Source organism: Danio rerio, chromosome 17 (assembly GCF_052040795.2).
Source record: "Danio rerio strain M-AB ecotype USA chromosome 17, GRCz13ab, whole genome shotgun sequence".
NCBI classification, from domain to species: Eukaryota; Metazoa; Chordata; class Actinopteri; order Cypriniformes; family Danionidae; genus Danio; species Danio rerio.
Window position 1 is genome coordinate 40,292,091 of NC_141037.1, and position 20,758 is coordinate 40,312,848.

Here is a 20,758-nt window from a genome sequence, read left to right on the forward strand (position 1 = left end):
CTTTTAGATGCAATTTATGACTGACTTACAAATTATCTGGTTCTGTGATACATCAGCCTTCCTGTATCCAACGTAACTTGATCATGTCCCACAGATGTTAACTTTCTCGGCACCAAGTCCTCCTGTGCTAAACTCCTCATCCCTGTATAAGCAGCCTATTCAGTCTCCTGTTCTCGCATTCTAATTAGGTTCACAGCGTTATAATTGGTTTAAATACTACTATATACCATACTGCAGGAAAATCATGCTGGAAGGCGATTTAGAATTAATATTATCGTGCATGTCCAAATCTCTATTTAAGTTAATCGCACAGCCCTACCTATGACTGAAATTTCTAGCAAATTTAAATCGTTTTGGCACAAGAAATTGTACAGTTTTCCTCTTTAATAAAGATAAATTGTGTTATTAATTATTTTTGCTATTAAAAACTATATACAGTGTTGTTTTACATTTGATTATTGAATATCTGTACCTATAATGTTGTTTGACTCAACCCAAAAAATATACGTTTCTATTTATTTTATTTTTACCCACTCTTTTCATCTGTAATTTAATTCATTTTCTATTTTGTGTATTTTTGGATAACTTTGGATATTTTATGTAGATCCACCTGCAGAGCTGCACAATTAATCGTAAAAACATCATGATCTCGATTCGACCCCCTAGACCAGGGATGTCAAACTCAATTCCTGGAGGACCACAGCCCTGCATAGTTTAGTTTCAACCCTAATTAAACACAGCTGATGAAACTAATTGAGTCCTTCAGGCTTGTTTGAAACCTAAAGGTAAGTGTGTTAAAGCAGGGTTGGAACTAAACTGTGCAGGTCTGCGGCCCTCCAGGAATTGAGTTTGACATCCCTGCCCTAGACGATCTTAATCCAGCATTTCTACGATTTTGTCAATCATATTTTCAAGTTCAGGAGAGAAGCAATGATGGCCGCACAAGTGTTCACATTGTTTTACATGTGTTGATCAGCAATATGGACACCTCCAAATGGTGTTGAAAGAGTCACATGCTGTATTTATAAGATATAATTCGCCCCAAAAATGTAATTTCTGACTTTATGTAACGATGTAATTGCAACCGCAAAATCACACGTGACGTGAGCTGACCGTCAGCTGATACCATAGAGAGGGCAGCCGTGCGCTGAATGAAGTCTACTTTAGTGAACAGAACCTGCAAAAGCTGTGAATAACAGGTAATAAAGTTTTAAATAGCATTCAGTTTGTGGCACAGAGTGATCGTTTGGGAGCCGTGTGGGAAGTGAATCACTCTTAGCAGTGAAAATGAAACCGAAAGCGCACACAGTGTTGCAGATGTAGATGACTGATTCCAGCCCAAAAAACATCCAAAACCCACCGAAATGCAAAAATACCCAACCAGTCTTCTGTATTCACGAAAATCACGTCAGTGACAGATTTTAAGCTGAAAATTACAGATTGTAAGCTTATGTCTCAAACACAATTCAACATCAGAATTATCATCAGCATTAATGACCAGGACAAATCTCAACTCCACTATTTCAAGTCTATTCAAAAGTTTACAGTACAGCTACACAAAGCCTATTGCTGTTTTACAATACAGTATGTTTGTTAATAACAATATTAATAGCCCACTCATATTAGCCTTAATTTTATATCTACAGAATCGTGAGAAAATTGTGATCCTTATTATAGGCAAAAAAAATCGCGATTCTCATTTCAGCCAAAATCTTGCACCTCTATCCACCTGCCTACAAAATCATTCCAATCAATCTTAAGTTATGAATTCTTATTCAGAGTTATGCAAGTCATCTTGTGCAGTTATATTCATATCACAATATGTATTGCAGAAAAACAAAATATTGCAAAGTCAGTTTTTTCGAATATCATTCAGTCCTATTTTAGATAACAGGAAAGGGTGTTATGGCCTTTGACTCATGTGACAAATAGGACCAGTGCCCATCTGGACTCTTTGTGTATAGTTTGCTTTCTCATTAGCACTCTGATATTTACTCTTCTCTTTTTGGACCATGTGTGACGTCTTGGTCTTTATGTGGTTTTCAGCTTGTACGACTCCCCACATTCTTTCAAAAGAAGCTTGAATAGGGACACAAATTGCACATCCTACAACAGAAACAATGTGACTCAATGCTGCTTTATTGTGTGCAAAAAGTGATCCGAAGGTTTCGTTCTGAAGGCAGAGAATTACAGAATTGTTTAGTAATGGCCATGGTAAAAAACAACATTTTAGTTATTGGACACTTGTAAATTCTCTAAAATTGAACATTTGGATATTTACTAAACATTGCATTTAACATTATGCTCATGTGAAATATTATTGCCTTCAGACATTCATGTTGTCATTTATTTTTGTTTTGCAGATGTGTATATTAAATTTTTTTGGTATTTTTTACAGTTTAGGTATTTAAATTGCTACATTTACCTCCTATGTTTAATGTAAATAAATGTCAAAATATTCAATTTGCCAATTATTCACAGATGGAGATGACCCCTATACATTGTGGTGAAGCAGTATATACTGTATAGCGCCCATCATGTTTACATAAAGATGAATGTCACCAACATTTTAGCTGTTTGCACAGCTCCTGTCATCTCATATAATCTCGGCTCCGGTCACTCCATTAAAAGCAATGGCTACTGACAGTCAAAGAAAAGGTGTATATTCATGTTTTTTCAAAAAACAGTTGACAGTTTTGAAGAAGTTGCCCAAATGAGCTCTGTTTCTAGGCTGCAGTCCACTTTCATAAAAGTGACATACTGTATATAAATAACATTAAAACCATTTTGCAATATTAATAACGTTTTACATCACTGTTGTCAACTTTTTCAATTAATTTTTATTTCTGTAGCGCTTTTACAATGTTGATTGTGTCAAAGCAGCTTAGCATAGAAGTTCTAGAAAATTGAAACTGCTTCAGTCTAGTTTACAGAGTTTGGTTTAGTTCATAACTTAATTTAAATCAAATTACAGAATCCTAAAAAAAAATACTTTTTTGTGTTGTGAAAAAGTTTATTCCTATTTGAATCAATTTACTATGCTATCTTTACTGACATAAAATGGTCTAATGCTGCACCAGACGCGGATCAAGCATCAATCGAGAGTGATTTACATGGCAAGTCAATGCAAAGATGCGAATTAGGCTGTGGGAATGATGCCGTTTGCGCGAATGAAGTGGAGCGAGTTTAACATTTTTCGCATCTGATGCGCTAAACGCACTAATTGCTCAAGTTGGAAAATCTGAACTTCAGCAGACATTTGCGCCACATTAACCAATCATGATCTTGTACTTGTAGGGCGTAATAGTGACATAGTGCCTGTTGGTGGTGTCCCGAGGGGAAATCCTCGTGCCGACATCTACAACAGCTCATCAAACTGGGCCCGGTTCATTCAGAAGCACCTCTGAAAGCCTTCATCATCCAGATATAGTTTCTGGAGGAGTTGATGAACTCGCAGGGCTGGGTGCACCTCTGAAAGGGTCTAATGGACTCTTACACGGCGCCGAACAAATCTATGCTGTTTTTTAGCCTTCCTAAAGAACATAAACACAGCTGTTCTCTCAAAAAAATTCATGTTGGCTATTTAGCAACAAAGCTAGGGATCACCAGCAGAGAGAAGCCCTGCCCATGATACAAATTTGCATATATTGTGAAGCGAATTTTATGCACAAATTAAGCGAATCAACTCTTAATATTCATGCGTCTATGTATGCACAAATAGCGTGATTTATTTGTGCATGCCACGTATGGTGAGAACATAGCATTAGAGTGACAATAATAATACTTATAGCAATAACTAGTTTCTGTGACAATATATCTCACAACAAAGATAATTTATTTTGATGGGCCTAATTCAAACAGCCACAAAAGACCATTTTCTCTCAGTCTACCAACTTAATAAGATTGTTATGGGATGTATTTTGAAGGAAAAACTTAAACATAAAAAATTGTATACTTCTCTTTACTGCTGTACCAAACACACAGATTGTGATCACAGTCATAGATTGCACTGAGCAGTCACACAAAAGTGATGTTGTAGTTGAGTGTGATGTATGAAGAGTGAAGGATCTTGATAAAATCTCAACACAAGTCTTGTTTGACCGTATATGTTATTACCAGATTGAAATGGGTCCTGATATAAGCTGATGTAACCATTATATGTGTCCCGTTCTCTTACAGTGCAGTTCTTGCTTGGTTTAAACAGTTGTAGCATTTGAAAACATTCCAATATAAAGAACTGTTTAAGGTCTAATGTTGCCTGCAATGTTTGCACAGGAACTCCATGGATTTGGGTTATTTTAAATCGGGCTACCGTGTGGGTGTGTTCATGTTCAAAACTGTAGTCTGCTTGTGGTTTACCCAAAACAGGAGAGTGAATATAGAACACTGGGTTACTGAGTAGAGGCTGAAATGGGGCAATGAATTGAGTGAAGTTGACCTACACTTGTAATTACATGAACAGGCGTACAGTAAATAGACACATTCTCCTAGCAATCTAAATCATAACCACAGCCGAGAGTGAACATGTGGCATGACCTGATCTGGTGAATTAGATATTGATTATTTGTGAGTTTCTCCATTGCAAATTTAGTGAAGAACCCTCAGGCTAACCTTCAATTTGGGCCACTGTAACAGAGAGGACTCCCTCTTCATTGATTAGCCCTCTTTTAGTACCAGTATGCATGTCAGTTATGACGATTGGAGATATTTGCTTCACTTTTTCTCCAGTGTTAAATTAAAAAATGAAACTTACACTTTTTTCCTGCTTGCAAAGACATACACCACAGTTTCACTAAAATAACGTTTTTTCAAACTATATAACGCTAAAGCAAAACTAAATTAACCATTGAATACATTGAAAGTAGAAAGTATAGAGTTTTTAGTATTATATATTAATGAATTATTTATTTCTTGTTTTTGGAGTAATTGTTTTTAAAAATATTTTCACAATGTAGGTTTGGATTAGTTTTTGAAAATGGTTCCTTTTTGGAAATGGTTATCTTGGCTATTTGAGAAGATTGTGAAAAATGTGTGTGTATATTTATGTTCGCCGAAGGGCTCTTCGATTGGTAGATTTTCTCTATACAGTTATCACAGCCAAAATAATTCACAACTACCCTATAAAAAAATCTGATTGTTTATCATGCTATTCTATATGTAGTATAATCACAGTATCAGTTTGGATAAAATCAGCGTGTAGCTTAATAAATTCAGTTTTATTTTATATTTTATTTATTATAGTGAAAGGAATTTATTTGTCAATGTTCAGTTTAGTTTGATGAAATCCATTTCAACGAAGGCATTGTGATTTATTATTGAATACGTTCATAATTGTGACTGATTTTATACAGACAATCCTGGATTGGTTAAAAGGGTGGTTCACTCTGATTTTATATTTTAAACTTTAGTTAATGTGTAATGTGGCTATGTGAACATTAACAATATCTCTGAATTTAATGTGCTGCAAGTTCAATGCAAATGGGGACATTGGCTTTCACAGAGTTAGCTTAGCAAAGTCTACAGCGAACAAAGTTTAAGGGCTACAAAAATACATCTGGGTTAATAAGATCACAAGCACTCCAGATTACGTGCATTAACTACGCACACACACTGTGCAGCAAAAGGGTGTTGCCAGAAGCGCTGTAATGTTAAAGCAGAGAAAGCTAAAATGCTGTCCAAGTGCTGCTATTTCCTCAGAGCTTGTTCTGTTTCTGTATTTAGGCTTCCAAAGGACACAGCACAAAGAGAGAAGTGCTTACAATTTATTTTAATTATGTTCCAGACAATTCTAAATATATATATATATATATATATATATATATATATATATATATATATATATATATATATATATATAGCATTTGACAAAGGACAGCTTGCAGAATCTCACCCAGTTTAGTGCTGGATTTGGCTAAAAAAATCCTCCAAACAATGAAGCTGTGGATTGTGAGCCACGACCTTTAACTGTTTTTATTTGTTAAAATTGATTAATTACATGCACAGTTTTTAGCGTTAACTGTTTGTTGTAGCAAGGACGTAAACAAGGATGTAAACACAGGAAAATACTGTTCAGCACCGTTAACAATTTAGCTACAAACTTATATTTATCAGTCAAACTGTTGTAAACAGCCACAATCTTCACCAGCGCTGCAGTGTCTCTCTATGCGGACGCTTTCCATGCGTTGTACATCTCAAATAACAGACTCGCAAAAGATATGTGAATGTTTCATATTACTTACACATGCTTATTCTGAATGTATGTGAAAGACACTTGTCAGATTTGATTTTAGAGCGCAGACATGAGGTTTAGTCATGTACTTCTATTCAATGGTTTGGGGTAGTGTTTTTCTTACACCAAACAATTTCATTCATTGATCATCTGTGACTATTCCTTTAATCATCATCAAATAATATTTTTGTAAAAATATGAGTAATTTTTCCCTCCAGAAAGTCTGCTCACAGAAAACAACAATGCAATAAATCAATATTAAAAGGACACGATTGTTTCGAACGATGAACAGATTTATTTAGAAGTCATATATAAACTTTGATCTGGAAACATAAATAGAAGTCTCAACCATACTTTCTTTATGTGCAAGAACAAGCCTCTTTGGTTCTTTAAGAAGCTCAGATGAGCCGCATGACATCCAATAATGGATCTCATTGTTCTCACATGTTAAGTCGGCATGTTTATGTTTTGTGGCCATCTATGTTTTTATACGAATTAAAGCCTAAACAAAAGCTTCAAGCGATCATGTGATCTGGTCTCCTCAGAAGACTTCTGGTAAACTATTATTTTGTGTTTCGAAGGTTAACATTTCCTATGGGTATATGGCTGTGTAAGGATATACATTTTGGGGTTAACTAACCTGAAATGAAACTATAGCAATGTATTTTAAATTAAATTTATACTTAACCGTCACTGCACCCACTGCGCATCTCCTGCACATAGTCAACGTGTTATAATTTAGACTTATTTTTATTAAACATTTAGAAAGCAGTTGTCCCTCATTATTTGTAGGAGTTACATTCTAAAAATAAACCACAATAGGTACAATCAGCTATATTTTTTACAATTATTATAGATGTTTTAAGGCTGTAAAACCCCTCACTACACAATTTGCACACTTTTTTTCAGACAGGCGTTAACATTTTCACACTTTTTGCTCTTGTTTTAACGCTCTCAAAGTTCAAACCTTCGTAGAAAATTAAGTCATTCTCCTTCATCCCCACCGAGCCTGATTTCCGTGACCATCACACCCCCCCCCACTCCCCACCCAACTGAGCGTGATTGGGGGCCCTCGCATTTTGTGCTACGCCACTGATTGTACAGGAGATACAGCACAGCGGAGATTGATTGACAGTGGTCTATAGCTGGTCTTTATCGTTGATAAAACATGTACAATGGTGTTGCACAATAAACTGATACTAAAAAGTATTACGATAACCTGGCTCTCAAAGCGATACAATTACACATTTTTTAGTATCTGTATTTTTGAGTGACTGCTGTAGTCGCAAGTCGCATGCAGTGTGGGAGTCGCGTTCTTCTACGCCAAACTGAGTGTGTGTGTGTGTGTGTGTGTGTGTGTGTGTGTGTTGAACAGTAAAGTTTAGATTAATAATAAGTAATATTTTGAAAGAAATTTTGTGTAGTATTGATTTAGTATCGGTATCATGATATTTAATTTAGACATCGTATTGAAGTCAAACTTTTGTTATTGTGGAACACTAATGTACAATACAATTGCCAATGCTTTTCATGTTGTTTTCAAGTTTATTTCAGGCTGTGATTTATGCAGAAAAGCAAAAGCAGTCTAAACGCCATCCTCCACTCACAGTGTATGATGTAGATCAGGGGTCTCAAACTCGCGGCCCGCGGGCCATTTACGGCCCTCAGTGCAATATTTTGTGGCCCGCGCCGACCGCTGTACACTGACAGAATCAGCGGAGCTGGGAGAGAGAGCGCTCCGCTGATTCTATCCGTACACAGCGGTCACTGGCATTCCCCGCCCGCCGTGTAAACAAAGGGGCGTTGTCGCGCGCGTTCTGATCAGCTGTGTTTTCGCGCGCGTACTCGAGCGGTGTTACTGCGCGCCTACTGAAGGGCGGGACTGAGGGTGTATCGCGTCGCGGGGGCACTATTGATCAAAGGCACTTTCTACGCAAGACTAAAAAGGACATGTGCTCTGCACAGGTTGAGCCCTATGTGTGCACGTGCCTGCCCTGCATCTTATATATATTATAGGTAGATACAGACTGGTACAGACTGATGTGAATGGAGTGGGGTGGGGGTGTTTTTTTTTATACATATATACGCCTTTTTTTTAGGTGAGGGAATGGAAGTTTTGAGTGAGTTCCCCCACTTTTTTCCCTAGGACTTCAATCAGTCAAAGTACAGGTCTAGACTTAATGATGATCATCTTCAAGCCATACTGAGGGTCTCAACTGCTTCCGCTCTAAAGCCAAATGTGGCTCAGATTTGTGAGAAGAAGCGCTGTCAAGTCTTTGGCAGCAAGGAGTAGGCAAAAGATGCCATGTTCAGAAGAACTGTTCATAATCTTCACTCAATGTTCTATTAATGTTCAGGACACTTCATGTTAAGAAGAAATAATTAAAACTGTTAATAATGACATTTGAGGACTTTTTTTTGTGAAATCCCTTATGCGGCCCAGCCTCACCCAGACTTTGCCTCCTGCGGCCCCCAGGTAAATTGAGTTTGAGACCCCTGATGTAGATGATAATCATGTGTTGACCTCACTGACCCATAATGATGAACCCAGCAAGGTGTGGGCAGTATAAAGTACCTCAGTGAAAACAGCCCCAGAGCCAAAGGTCTGAACTGCACAAGTGCTCCTGTCCTACTTTACCATTCAGCCTTTGTTCCACGCTGCAACAGAGGAAATGAGCACAGGAAAATTTCTATGAAACTTTCCAAATATTTGGACCAGTTGCTTAATGACCTCATGGAGGTTCATGCCAAACTGGCATTTTTAGTGGATGCACAAAGTATGATGGTGTCAAGGTTATCACTCCTGTCCTGGTTTTACAGTGGAAAATGCCTGGGGAATGATTTAGGCCTGCAAATCCAACACTCCCATATTTCCTTTAGTGTGAAATCAAAACATTGGCTCTTTTTGCGTTGCTTTTTCCTCCAATTGATACAGTTTTTGTGCTCCTTAATGAGTAATTGTGTTTTCTAAGGGCATTTGCAGGAGGTTGTTCTTTCAACAAACACCTCGCCAGCATCGTGACAGGGATACATGCACATTAATAATTTACTATCAGCAGGTAATATTCAGTAGTGATGCAATTGCATGTCAAAGTTGTTATGGTCTTGCTATGATGGAAGGTTATCTTTGTGGGGACCCTGTTTTTTGTGTGCATATTTAGCAGTAGTTTCTATAGTCGTAATGTATCTGAAATGGTGCATTAAGTTCCTTAAGCCAATTTCTGTCTGACAAGAAGCGTTAACTGATCCTTCATTTTTTTTCCATCCTCAGCTGTTAGTTGAAACCAGATACAAACGTTGGAAAGAAAGCCTCCTCATCTTACATATGACTCAAATCTAGTAATTAGCCTGCTTGAGTTTAGCATGGCTAGAAATGATCAGGTTAACAGGCAATTAAAGAATGAGGGTGTTTACGGAGAGAGCGCTTAACGTGACACTACTGTACACACCTCATCGTGGTGCAGCTGTCGAATCAAACACCATAAAGTGCTTTTTTTCACTTCTCTCAGGTTGAAACATGCACCTTTATGTAATTATCCTCAGCAGACTGGCTGCCAGTCAAAAACACTTAAGCTTTTTCCCAGAGTGCATCACTCCATCCATTGTGCATAGTTATCTCAGAAGTGGTCTTACATCAGTGGTCCTGAAAATGCAGGAATGACAGGGCTACTCAAGTGGATTGTAAGGTTTGTCTTGCATAAATATTTGATGGGCTGATATGTAGAATGTCTAGTGGGTTTATTTAATGATGCATATTAGACTTGGATTATATAGAATTTCCTAGAATTTTATGTAAAATGTATGAACATTGACACTATTTATGACTTTCTGTGGAAAATTGGCATTAGAAATTTAGAAGAATTTTTATGCTGCTCTTTTCAGTGAAGTGTGAGATATTACAGTAAAACTGGTCAAAGGAAAATACAATAAACAAACTAAAAGTTTATTGCGTAGTTTAAAGATGCTGTCACGCTTATTGTTGTTCATTGTTGCATGTTTTGTGAGCAAAAACTCTTTATTTCAGATCATTTGAAAATGAATTAACATGGCTAATAATTTGACATTGCTATTAATATAATGTTACTTGTTTTTGCAGTGGGATGAACTGTGCTTTGTACATCGCAGCGCTATTGACAATAGACAACAGACTTTTTTGTTTACAGTTTTTTTAACAAAAGGTTGCGTACATTATCGTACTTTATCCCTACCTTATCATCATTCAAATTCATGTTGTTGACTAATATTGTTTGATCTTGCATGTTTATTTTTGCTTTTGACCTATTTATCAGCCAATGTTATACATTTAACCATGAAATATATACATAAACACACAGTTGAAGTCAGGATTAGTAGCCCCCTGAATTATTAGCCCGCCTGTTTTTTTTCCCCCAATTTCTGTTAACGGAGAGAAGATTTTTTTCAGCACATTTCTAAACAGGACATTTAAACTAGGTTAATTAGGTTAACTTGGCAGGTTAGGGTAATTAGGCAAGTTATTGTATAATGATGGTTTGTTCTGTGAACTATATATACATTAAAAAAATGCTTTAACGGGCTAATAATTAGTTAAAATGTTTGTTTTTTTAAGTTAAAAACTGTTTTTTATTCTAGCCGAAATAAAAAATATTATCAGACATGCTATGGAAAGTTCCTTGCTCTGTTAAAAATTATTTGGGAAATATTTAAATATTAAAAAAAAAAGGGGGGGGGGGGCTAATAATTTTTACTTTAATTGTATTTATACAACAGTTCTGTCTGATTCTTGAATCTGATTGACTGATAGCTGTCCGATATTGGCCAGTGGCCATTAGCCTGTTATTGAACAGACCAAAGACGGTTGACGTTGTCCATTCACAAGATGGCAACAGAGACCGCAAAATAAGCCCTAAGAGAAAAACAGCGTAATTAATTCAAACTACAGCTGATCAAATCATTGTTAAACGGGTAAATAAGTCGATCTCTCTTTTTTTTTTCATGCTGTAGTGACCCACGGCGCATGCAATGTGCGTAGCCTTGCATTTATACTTCTGCGCGACGTGTGTGTTGCTCTGCAATAACACTTCAGAAATGCTAGCTGGCAGTAGGTGTTATGTTCCTCTGTGTCGAGTTTCTTTACTGGTGTTTTGTTTTTTCTGAACGTTACCTTAAATGTACAAGTGATTCAAACTCGCTCATTTTGAGGCGGGAAGCTGCGGACATGCAACAACTTTAATCAAAAGGTAAACACAAAACAACAGTTTCCATCTGGAGCTCCTTTATGGGACTGCACACATGTAAACAATCGCTGCATCTGGCTTGTGTGGCTCTCACCTCCGCCCACACTTGTCAGTGCTATCAAGCTGACCAATGACAGAGCTTGCGCTACGCGTCGGCGAGGGCTATGTGACCATGCCCAGGCAGCACCGTAGCATTAGGTGCACTCGAAGAAAAAGTATAAATAAGCTTTAAGGCTCCTACACACCGGGATGCTTTTCGTTTGCGTTTATCGTCAGCGTTTTACGAGACGTTTTTCCACATTCAAACCCAATGATTTTCACTGGCATCAAGCAGAAGAGTATGCAAAATCACTTTTTGAAGTTAGATGGTGCTACACAACTGTAAGCTTCTGATACCCGCTTATAACACAGAAGAAGAGGAGGAGAGGAAGTTCACATACTTTTCGTTGAAGTTACTGGTGACTCGAACAAGTATGAAGGGCTCAAGCAGCAGCTCCAGCTGTATTGATGAAGAAATGATTATTGTTCACAGAGCAATAAGCAGCTCTACGTTCATATCGCCTCTGGGCATCTTCTTCAATGTGCGCTCGCATTGACAGTTTTGTGCTTGAGCGCCTCCAAGTGCTGTTTACTGTAACTTCAGCAACTCCATGCACGTGAACAAAAGTGCCGATCTGATAGCTGGAGAAGGCTTTGACACGGCTCGTCAAAACAAAAAAACGAGCATGAGCCGTTTTTTTTTTTTAATGACGCTTTTGTGCCTGCCGATTTGTGCGTTGGTGTGCACAATCACATTGACGCCCTTTATTTAGTCACGAGGCGTTAAACGTCGACAGAAAACGCAAGCGAAAATAGTCTGTGCACGGGCCTTTAAGGCCTTGTTTCAGCGCACACTTCCCACCAGTGCTGATATACAACCACATCGCACTGCTACTTGTGTGATATTGCTCACATATTTAGTAATGCTTGTTGTAAATGATGTAACCTTCAGTAAAGTAGCCTACAACTTTTTAATATTGGTCAGTCATCTGCTGACTGCAATTGACTGGGCCCACTTAGCCAGATTAAGTGGAATTAAGTGATAGTTCACCTAAAACTGAAAATGTTATTGTTCTCTAAATAGTATTTGTGCTTGCACATATTTAAAGTTTTTGCGACCCAAACAGACAATAAAGGACAGTTTGAGGTTCGTTACTTTTGAAGTATTCTCAGTGTTTGTGAATGAGCATGTGAGTGAAGCTTAGCAGTAAAGAAAGGAATCCTTGCAGGCCTGTGTTGACAAAGGCAGTGCAGTCTAGCCCTGGCCTCAGCTGCGCTGGATCTATTATAGTGGATGAGGGTTGTGTCTCTTGGTCTGTACACAAAAAAAAACCTCCCCCGGGAGTCACTCCTCTGAGGGAGATGGAGTTATCAGCAGGGGGTTTGAGCTGCATGATGTCAAATGGGTTAGCAGTTAGCTCTCTTTCATTAGCCACGTACTCTGTAGACTGTGTCCATATTACAGTCTGATTTGTGGAAGCATAGGATGTGCAAAACTACGTACTTTAAAAACTGACTTGTCAATGTGCTACATAATCTTAAGGAAGACTTGTAATGCGCTTACATGACATTTCTATGTAGTAAGCTATACTTGGTCCTGCTGCTTGCAATAGCGATGCCTTGTTGTCATGGCAAAACTGGTAAAAATGAAGCTTTTCACCTTGTTCACTGTCATTAATGTGGCTATTTTATTGGCTTGTGTTTTTTTAAATCAGTATAATCCTAACAAGTTTTAGAGTTAAATTTAAAAACTCTTACAATTATATTATTTTATTAAAACTAAAAATGGTTAAGACAGTCTAGTTTTTCAGGCTTTTCAAGTGCATCCAAACTATTTGGTTTCCATTCAGTAAATCCCTAAGAAAAACAATCTCCGTCTTCACCATAAAGCCTAAAACATGTGATATGTGACTTGTTACGCAAGAGCGTATTGAGTTGTTTCTGTGCTGCTGTGTGTGTGTGTCTCTCTCATTATTCACACTCATTAGGCATTGAACATATATTACTATGTTGTGTATTGGTCATATGAGAGGGGCTTGACGAACCAGGTAACAACACGCAATAGTTCAGAAGACCAGTCAGAGAGTGATGGTGGATACCGTCATACTTCCATTTTCAAAAGTTTACACATTATTCTGTTTATGAAATAGACCACCAGCATTGTTAATGTTGTCAAACACTTCATTTTCACGGGCTGAAGATTCTGTAGTGTGGACGTCAGGTGTATTCGTAACACATGAGAGAGTCTCCAAAATATTTACCATTTTTATAGCAAAGCTGTGGGTTTTATCTGGCATATATAGGGTTTTCTCTTTTTCTTAAGTTTTCTTATAGATATATAGACATAATGCCACAGACCACTCCAGTCATGTTGCCATATTTGCCAGATAGTCAAAGTTTTCCAAGATGTCATAATGGTGGGAATGTGTTTTTTGTATTAAAGCTAATATTGCAGGGTCTTAACATTTTTGCTGTGTGAGCTTACTCCTTCTTTGTCTTGTTTATCTAATTAATTTAGTAAAATAATGTGCTGCAGAAATGCGAGATGAATGCATATATGTATATCTACATTTGCAGATGCACAGTCTTGATTGTTCACAGCCAGATGAAGCAAAATGAAATCCCACAAAAATGCTTTTGTACTTTTTTACTTTAACACAGCAATCATACTAGGAGTGAAATATACGTGTATGTTTCGTGTGTAAATCAACTAATTATTTACATGTTCTCTACAAGATCTTTGGGAGAGGATGGTTGAGCGTTCAGAAATTTCAGAAATTATTTAAAAAAAATTGTGTCTTGTCTGTTGCACAGAAACAATTGTTGAAGTATGCAGTTCTCTAACGGATGAAAGTGCTCTTATCTAGGTATGTTTTGGAATGATGGGTTTGGTCAGGTGGACCTGTTCGGTCTTGTCTTTTGTGTACTTTACTGAGATTAGTTACCCTGGAGGCCATTGTGTCTGAAGTCAAGTTTAATGGTACCAGGGCACACGCACATTCTCAATATTATTCAGTTCTTCATATAGATATTATTATTATCACTTTAATTTAGTGATTATGTAAATGTCAATTCCGCATGATAATTTTCTCTTTTTGAGTCATTATTGCCATGTTCTTATTTTGCCTGTATGCTAGAATTGGATGTTCCCTTCCCAAGACATGCCTTGTCTGGGGCTGCTAATGTTTCCCCTTTCCAGCTTGATTTCCTGCCTGTCTGTTTGAAAGTAGGAGTTTCCTGTTCCCACGTTACCACTGACCTGTTTTGGGTCCTCGCCCCAAATATTGACACCCAGCCATCTCCTGGGCTGCCCGCCATTTTGAGCTGTGCCAAATTTGCCCTTCACCTGTTGTTTTTTTTTTTACTGTACATATTAGCCTAAACTTTTACGGTGGAACCACTATACACTTAAATAGCCTCCAACATGTCTCCCTGTTTATAATCTGCATGTTTTTTTCTTTCTCAGGAGCATCTTCAGCAGCTCATCGTTATGAACCTGCCCAATGTGTTGGCCATCGCCAAGGACCCTTTATCAGGTATTTCTCAAATTTAATTTTGTTAATAAGCTACTAGATTAATCTACAAAGTAGAATCCTTTCTGGTTTGACGACAAAGGAGAATTTAATGCTGACTTTTCTACAAATACTTCATTTGTGTCCAATGTCTTTATTTGTTTACTCAACAGATATATGACAACAAACCAAAAGAATAGATATTTATTTTGATATATTAAGTTTTAAATAAGAAAGCTTAACACTGATCCAAAAAGGTAGTTGATATTCCTAATGACAATGTTCATGTTGTAAAAATAATAACATATACAGTAGGGCTGCACGATATTAGAAAAAAGTAGATATTACGATACTTTATTTTTTCTGTGATAAATATTGCAATGTGAATACAGTGTCTCTCCGTGGTTTGAATGGTTCTTTTTGACGATTTTCTGAGGAGTCTAAGAGTATTTAGGTACAGAATTTAAATAGTCCTGATATCTAAGAATTCTTAAATCAAGTAAGAAATAGTTTTGTATTCAACTTAGAAGAAATAAAAAAATACATATATTTTTTCCCCTTTAAAACAAGTAAAATTATTGGCAAATGCTGTAAGTAAAATAATCATGTTTGCAGATATTTGGAATAGAAACAAAACAAAAATTCTAAGTAAGAAATACTTTTTTTTTTGCATAATTATTATTATTATTATAACCTTTATTTTACCAGGAAAGAGATTGAGATACCAGGAAACACACTGAGATTGTAAAATCTTATTTACAAGAGCGTCCTGGCCAAGATTTGGCAGTATACATGTCATATGGGTCTAACAGACAACAAACAAAAAACAATTGACATGAATCACACATTGACAAGCAAACTATTCAGAACATATACAAGCCTGTTTCAGTTTCTAAATCATGTATACTCTTTTTAAAAGCATTTAGTGAAATCAATTCTTTAAACTACAACATTGTAGATTATTCCATATAAACGGTGCTGCGCATTCAAAAACCTTTTTTCCCCATCTCAGTCCGCACTTTAGGAACAGACAGTAAATAAATATCCTGTGACCTAAGGCCATAGCTAGGAACAGGTGTTTTACAAATGTAATTCTGTAGATATGATGGAAGTAAACCCAATATAGATTTGTAAACAAAGATATGTCAGTGCTTGAGCCTACGAATAGACTACGCAGACCAACCTACCATATAGTATTATTCTAGTATGATGTATGACACACAATGACAAGGGATTTAAAATGAGTTATAAACAGTATCCAATTCATGCAGACAAATCATGAATATAGCTAACATCATCGTAGTCCAATATCGACATAAAAATTGCATCAACCCGCTTCTTTTTAGCATAAAAAAGGCAGTTTTTATTAAAATAAAAGCCTAAAATCACTTTTTTCACTAATCACTGAATGTGAGAACTAAAAGAAAATGTATCATCACTAAAAATTCCAAGATCTTTGTACTGGGACACCAATTCAATCTCGGCACCATAAGTAGTAGTAATAGAACCCAGCCTTTGCTTAGTTTGTTTTGAATTTGAAAATAACACACGCTTTGTTTTATCTGCATTTAAAACTTATTTTAACTCGGATGTTGAAGTAAATTAAAAACAATCTGTAGTTGAGAAGGGGCCAGATTTGGTGTAAATGCAGCGGTGTATATGATTGTATCATCAGCGTGATAATGAAAATTAGCAGTTTAGATTTTTTTTATCAATATGTATATGTTGATTAAATGTGTTTAAGCCATCCGCTTGCACACATTGATTTTACATAAATCATATAAATTCTGTATAAATACAGTAATTAAAAACAATTTTGTAGCTCCTAACTGTAATTCAGTCTCAACATTGCTTAAATTGTGATGTAACTTGCAGATGCTCACATAGCGATATCGATGCTGTAAGGATATACTGTATTGTGCAGCCCTAATATTCAATTATTCATTGCTACTGTTATCTGCATACTGTACAACCATATAGAAGCATTTGTAATGTAGATTTACCCCACAACCAGTATACTTTTTATTAAGGATGCAGGATTTTTTATCATAAATGACATGATTTTTATTGCTTCAATTAATAATTAAACTCAGATAACAATATCTGATAAAGTGAGCTTGCTGGTAAATTAATAAATTTAGTTTGATCTCTCTGAGATTCATCTACTTTCGAGTGCAAGCAGCTGTTGCTTTAAAACTGCGTCACACTTAAACTGTGAACAAGTCTTCCCGGTCAGAAAGTGTTTCTTCTTGTGGCAGCAGAGGACAGTGCCATTGCTATTTGCATCTCTTCAGCAGGGATTTCAAGAGGAGGAGAACGGGCATCAGGTTTTAACAAAACAAATCTTATATCTCACTTGAACGTTTGTCATCGCGGCAAATCTGTTTTAAACTGCTAGTACAGTACAAACTTAATTGCTTGTGAGAAAGCAGAGATGCTACTGTTGATCAGTAAGAATTCCCTCACATAACAAAAAGATTGAAAATCATATTTTTATTATTATTTATGTTCAAGATTATAATTTCTGATAAATCTATTCTATATTTAATCTGTTTTTGAGGATACACTTTTTAATTTTGTTTTGATGTAAATAAATACCAATGCATTTTGCTCATGCATTTAAAAAGCATGTCGCTTGGTTAATAATTGGTTGTCAATATTTGTTAAAATGTTTCATAGCCTGCCTCACTACTTATATTTTCTATCTGTGCGATGCATCTCCTCTATGGTGACTATAAATCACTTTCCATTATGCCCCAAAGCAAAACGCACACACATACTGAACAAACCTCCTCATTCATCACCTCACACGCACACTCCAGCCTTCATAAACACCCTCTCACCTCCTATATGGGGTGAGCAGAGAAGGTTCAGACTCTCGGGGGAAGGAAACACGTGCTGTGGACCTTGTAATGGCTGGAGGAAAGAAGAAAGGCCAGAGGAAACTTCTTGGGACCGAGCCCAACAATGAATGCTGACTGTAGATCCTGCTGTTGACAGTGTGTAGAGTAGAGCAACTAAATGAATTGTTACGATTTTCTTTGTTCTATTTAATGCATAGACAAATGACTAATCAGAATCAGATATTGCAGAGTGCTGGTAAGATGCATTTATTTTAAATACAGACCTTTTTTTGTTGCTTCATGGAGGGTGCCATAGCGACCAGCGCCTTCCGGTAGGATGCTTAGAACTTCCATTTACAACATTTACAGTTGGTAAATCTCCATCCTAAATTGGATGTCAATACCATGGCTTACTTATCATGGCTTATGTTTAAAAAATATATATTTTTTTGAAAATCAGTCCAGGAGATGGCACTGATCAGCAGCAGTATTAGTTTAAAGATGTTGAAAGCAGGTCAAATAGATTAAAATTATTATTTCAAAGCTGTCCTAATGTTTATACGCATCAAGCTGCTGACCGGAAGTTCTTAGCATCCTCTTTACGCATACACGCAAAGCATAATGGGTAATTTTGTGTTCTATGAAAAAGGTCTATAGGCCAAATTAGAAAAGGGTAACACAACTACAATTAGGACTGCTAATATGTTCTGTTGAATTTGCTTTTGAACTAAACATGATGATTATGATAGATCATTAGTGTAATTTTTCAGCAGACAATCTCTAAAATGTTTTTATTTATTTATATTAAATAACAAATGATTTGACTACATTAAAAGATTATTGTTAAGTATATGCTATATGGTTTATATATATGCTGCTTCATTTTTACAGAAATATATTAGTTGACAATGGAAAATTATTGAACCCGTTTTTTGAATCGTTAAAGTAGACACTTTTGTTCAATATGCAATCTGTTTAGGGAATATTTTTTGTAAATTCTAATTTATGTTGACATTAAAATGGCACATCCCATCTTTGACCCACATATAAGTAATGTAATGGTAGCAAATTGTGGTGAAAAAAACTCTAATAGTTGACAAGGTTGTTTGCTGTTTTAAATCTTGAAATGGGCACGTTAGTTATTGAAATATACCAAATGTGCATGTAATGCTTAACAGTATTTTTTTACTGTTTGCATTTCAAGTTGTTCTATTGGGTGATCCTGACACCTGACCATTTCTCTTGGTGTCCTGTTATAATGCAAAATGTTGCCACCATCAGACACGAATAACAGGTCTTTGTTATAGCGAGGTGTGATTTTGATCTGCAGATTTTCATTTATGAACGTGTGTACTGTGTGTACACGATTTCCTTTTCTGCTCACGTTTGCTTCCTACTGGATGCTGTTAAATGGTTTTGCATGCAAAAAATGAATCCTTATTGTAGTCATGGCGTCAATTTTCTACTTGTGATAGGTTATCAAAACTGGCTGAGATTCATTTTTTTCCCTTTTTTTTTGCTGGAAACTGCTGGGTATATGTTAATATGCAGTTAAAAGAAGCAAAATTATGAGCCCTCCTGTGAAATTTTAATTCTTTTATAAAAATGTCCCAATTGCTGTTTTTTTTTCAAAACATTTTTCAACAATAATTACTAATAACTTGGGCCAGACAGAATCTGTGGACATTTTTTGCTATTTTTACAGAATATTATTAAAAAATCTGTGTATTTATGCGGAATGATTTTGGGTGTATCGTTACTAAAAACTTAATATGTTAAATAAAAAAATTATACATTTCTAACTTTTATTTAATGTTTAAAATACAAATCACATTAGATCCGTTTATTTGGTAAACGAAGCAAGTGTCTCGCAAGTGTCTCGTATAATATATCTACTAAATGGCAGAAATGATTAATTTATAGACTGTATTGTAAGTAAATCATATGAACCTTTTTGTATTAGTCAGTAATATTACTGAAATTAATTAAAAAACTAAATAAATATATATTTACACACATTTACACACAACTAAACAAATAGACTCGTTGACAGGCTTAAAATCTGTAGATAATTTATTTTGCCTTTATCATGATGACCATATATAATATATACTAGTTCTTTTGTAAGATACTCAGAATCAGTTTACCATGCAATTTAAAGGCTTCAAAAGACACAAACTCGCCAACATTAGCTTCAAAACATTAATACAAAATAACCTTATTAATCAGAATAAGCAAAATATTACAGCTACTGCTATTGTAGCAGTATTAAGATCCATATTTTGAGTTGTGCAAATGCCAGTCACTAGTCCTTCAGCATCAATAAAAATCTGTAGGATTGTAGAATACTGAGGATCAGCTTAACATGCTATGTAAAGGCTTAAAAAGGTGACTAGTATTAAAATGAAAGATAGGTTAAGTTATCGCCTGATAATTACTATTATAAAGTTATTATTTAATTGGGAAAAACATCTAAAAGGGATTAATAATCTTGACCTTAATAAATATACATATATTTAAATTAACTGCTTTTGTTCCAGCCCAACTAGAATAAATAATACTTTCTCTAGCAGAAAAAAGGCATTATATAAAATACTCATTCTCTGTTTTTAAATATCACTGGGAAAATATTAGAAAAATTAATTAATTTTACTAATAATTGAGCTTAATTTCTTGTGAATACATTTAATTATGAAACATTGTAAAGAAAGAATGTTTCTGCTGAAAATTACTCCATTATGACCATATTTCACAGAGCACATTCAACATTTTTAATGTAGTTTTGTTAATCTGCCAGTGGAAGAGTTTCTTATCTAGAGTTAATGCAAGGATTAGCTTTCGAATGCTTGTGTTTTTACATCAAGCTTCACTTGTAGTGGACAAAGGAGTGATTTCCCCACGGCTGCTCCTCTGCTGACG

At 35.9% G+C, this 20,758-nt stretch overlaps 1 protein-coding gene across 3 annotated transcripts in view; it reads left to right on the forward strand.

Annotated features, from left to right (window-relative positions):
* ccdc88c (coiled-coil and HOOK domain protein 88C) overlaps positions 1-20,758 on the forward strand; it is a 112,345-nt gene that overhangs the window by 27,738 nt on the left and 63,849 nt on the right. For all 3 annotated transcript variants that reach the window (XR_015512581.1, NM_001423870.1, XM_087289059.1), the window contains exon 4: positions 14,951-15,020. Coding sequence is in view for 2 of the 3 variants with exons in the window: in NM_001423870.1 (NP_001410799.1) it covers positions 14,951-15,020 (70 nt within the window). In the remaining variant the exon portion in view is untranslated. The remainder of the gene's footprint in view (positions 1-14,950; positions 15,021-20,758) is intronic.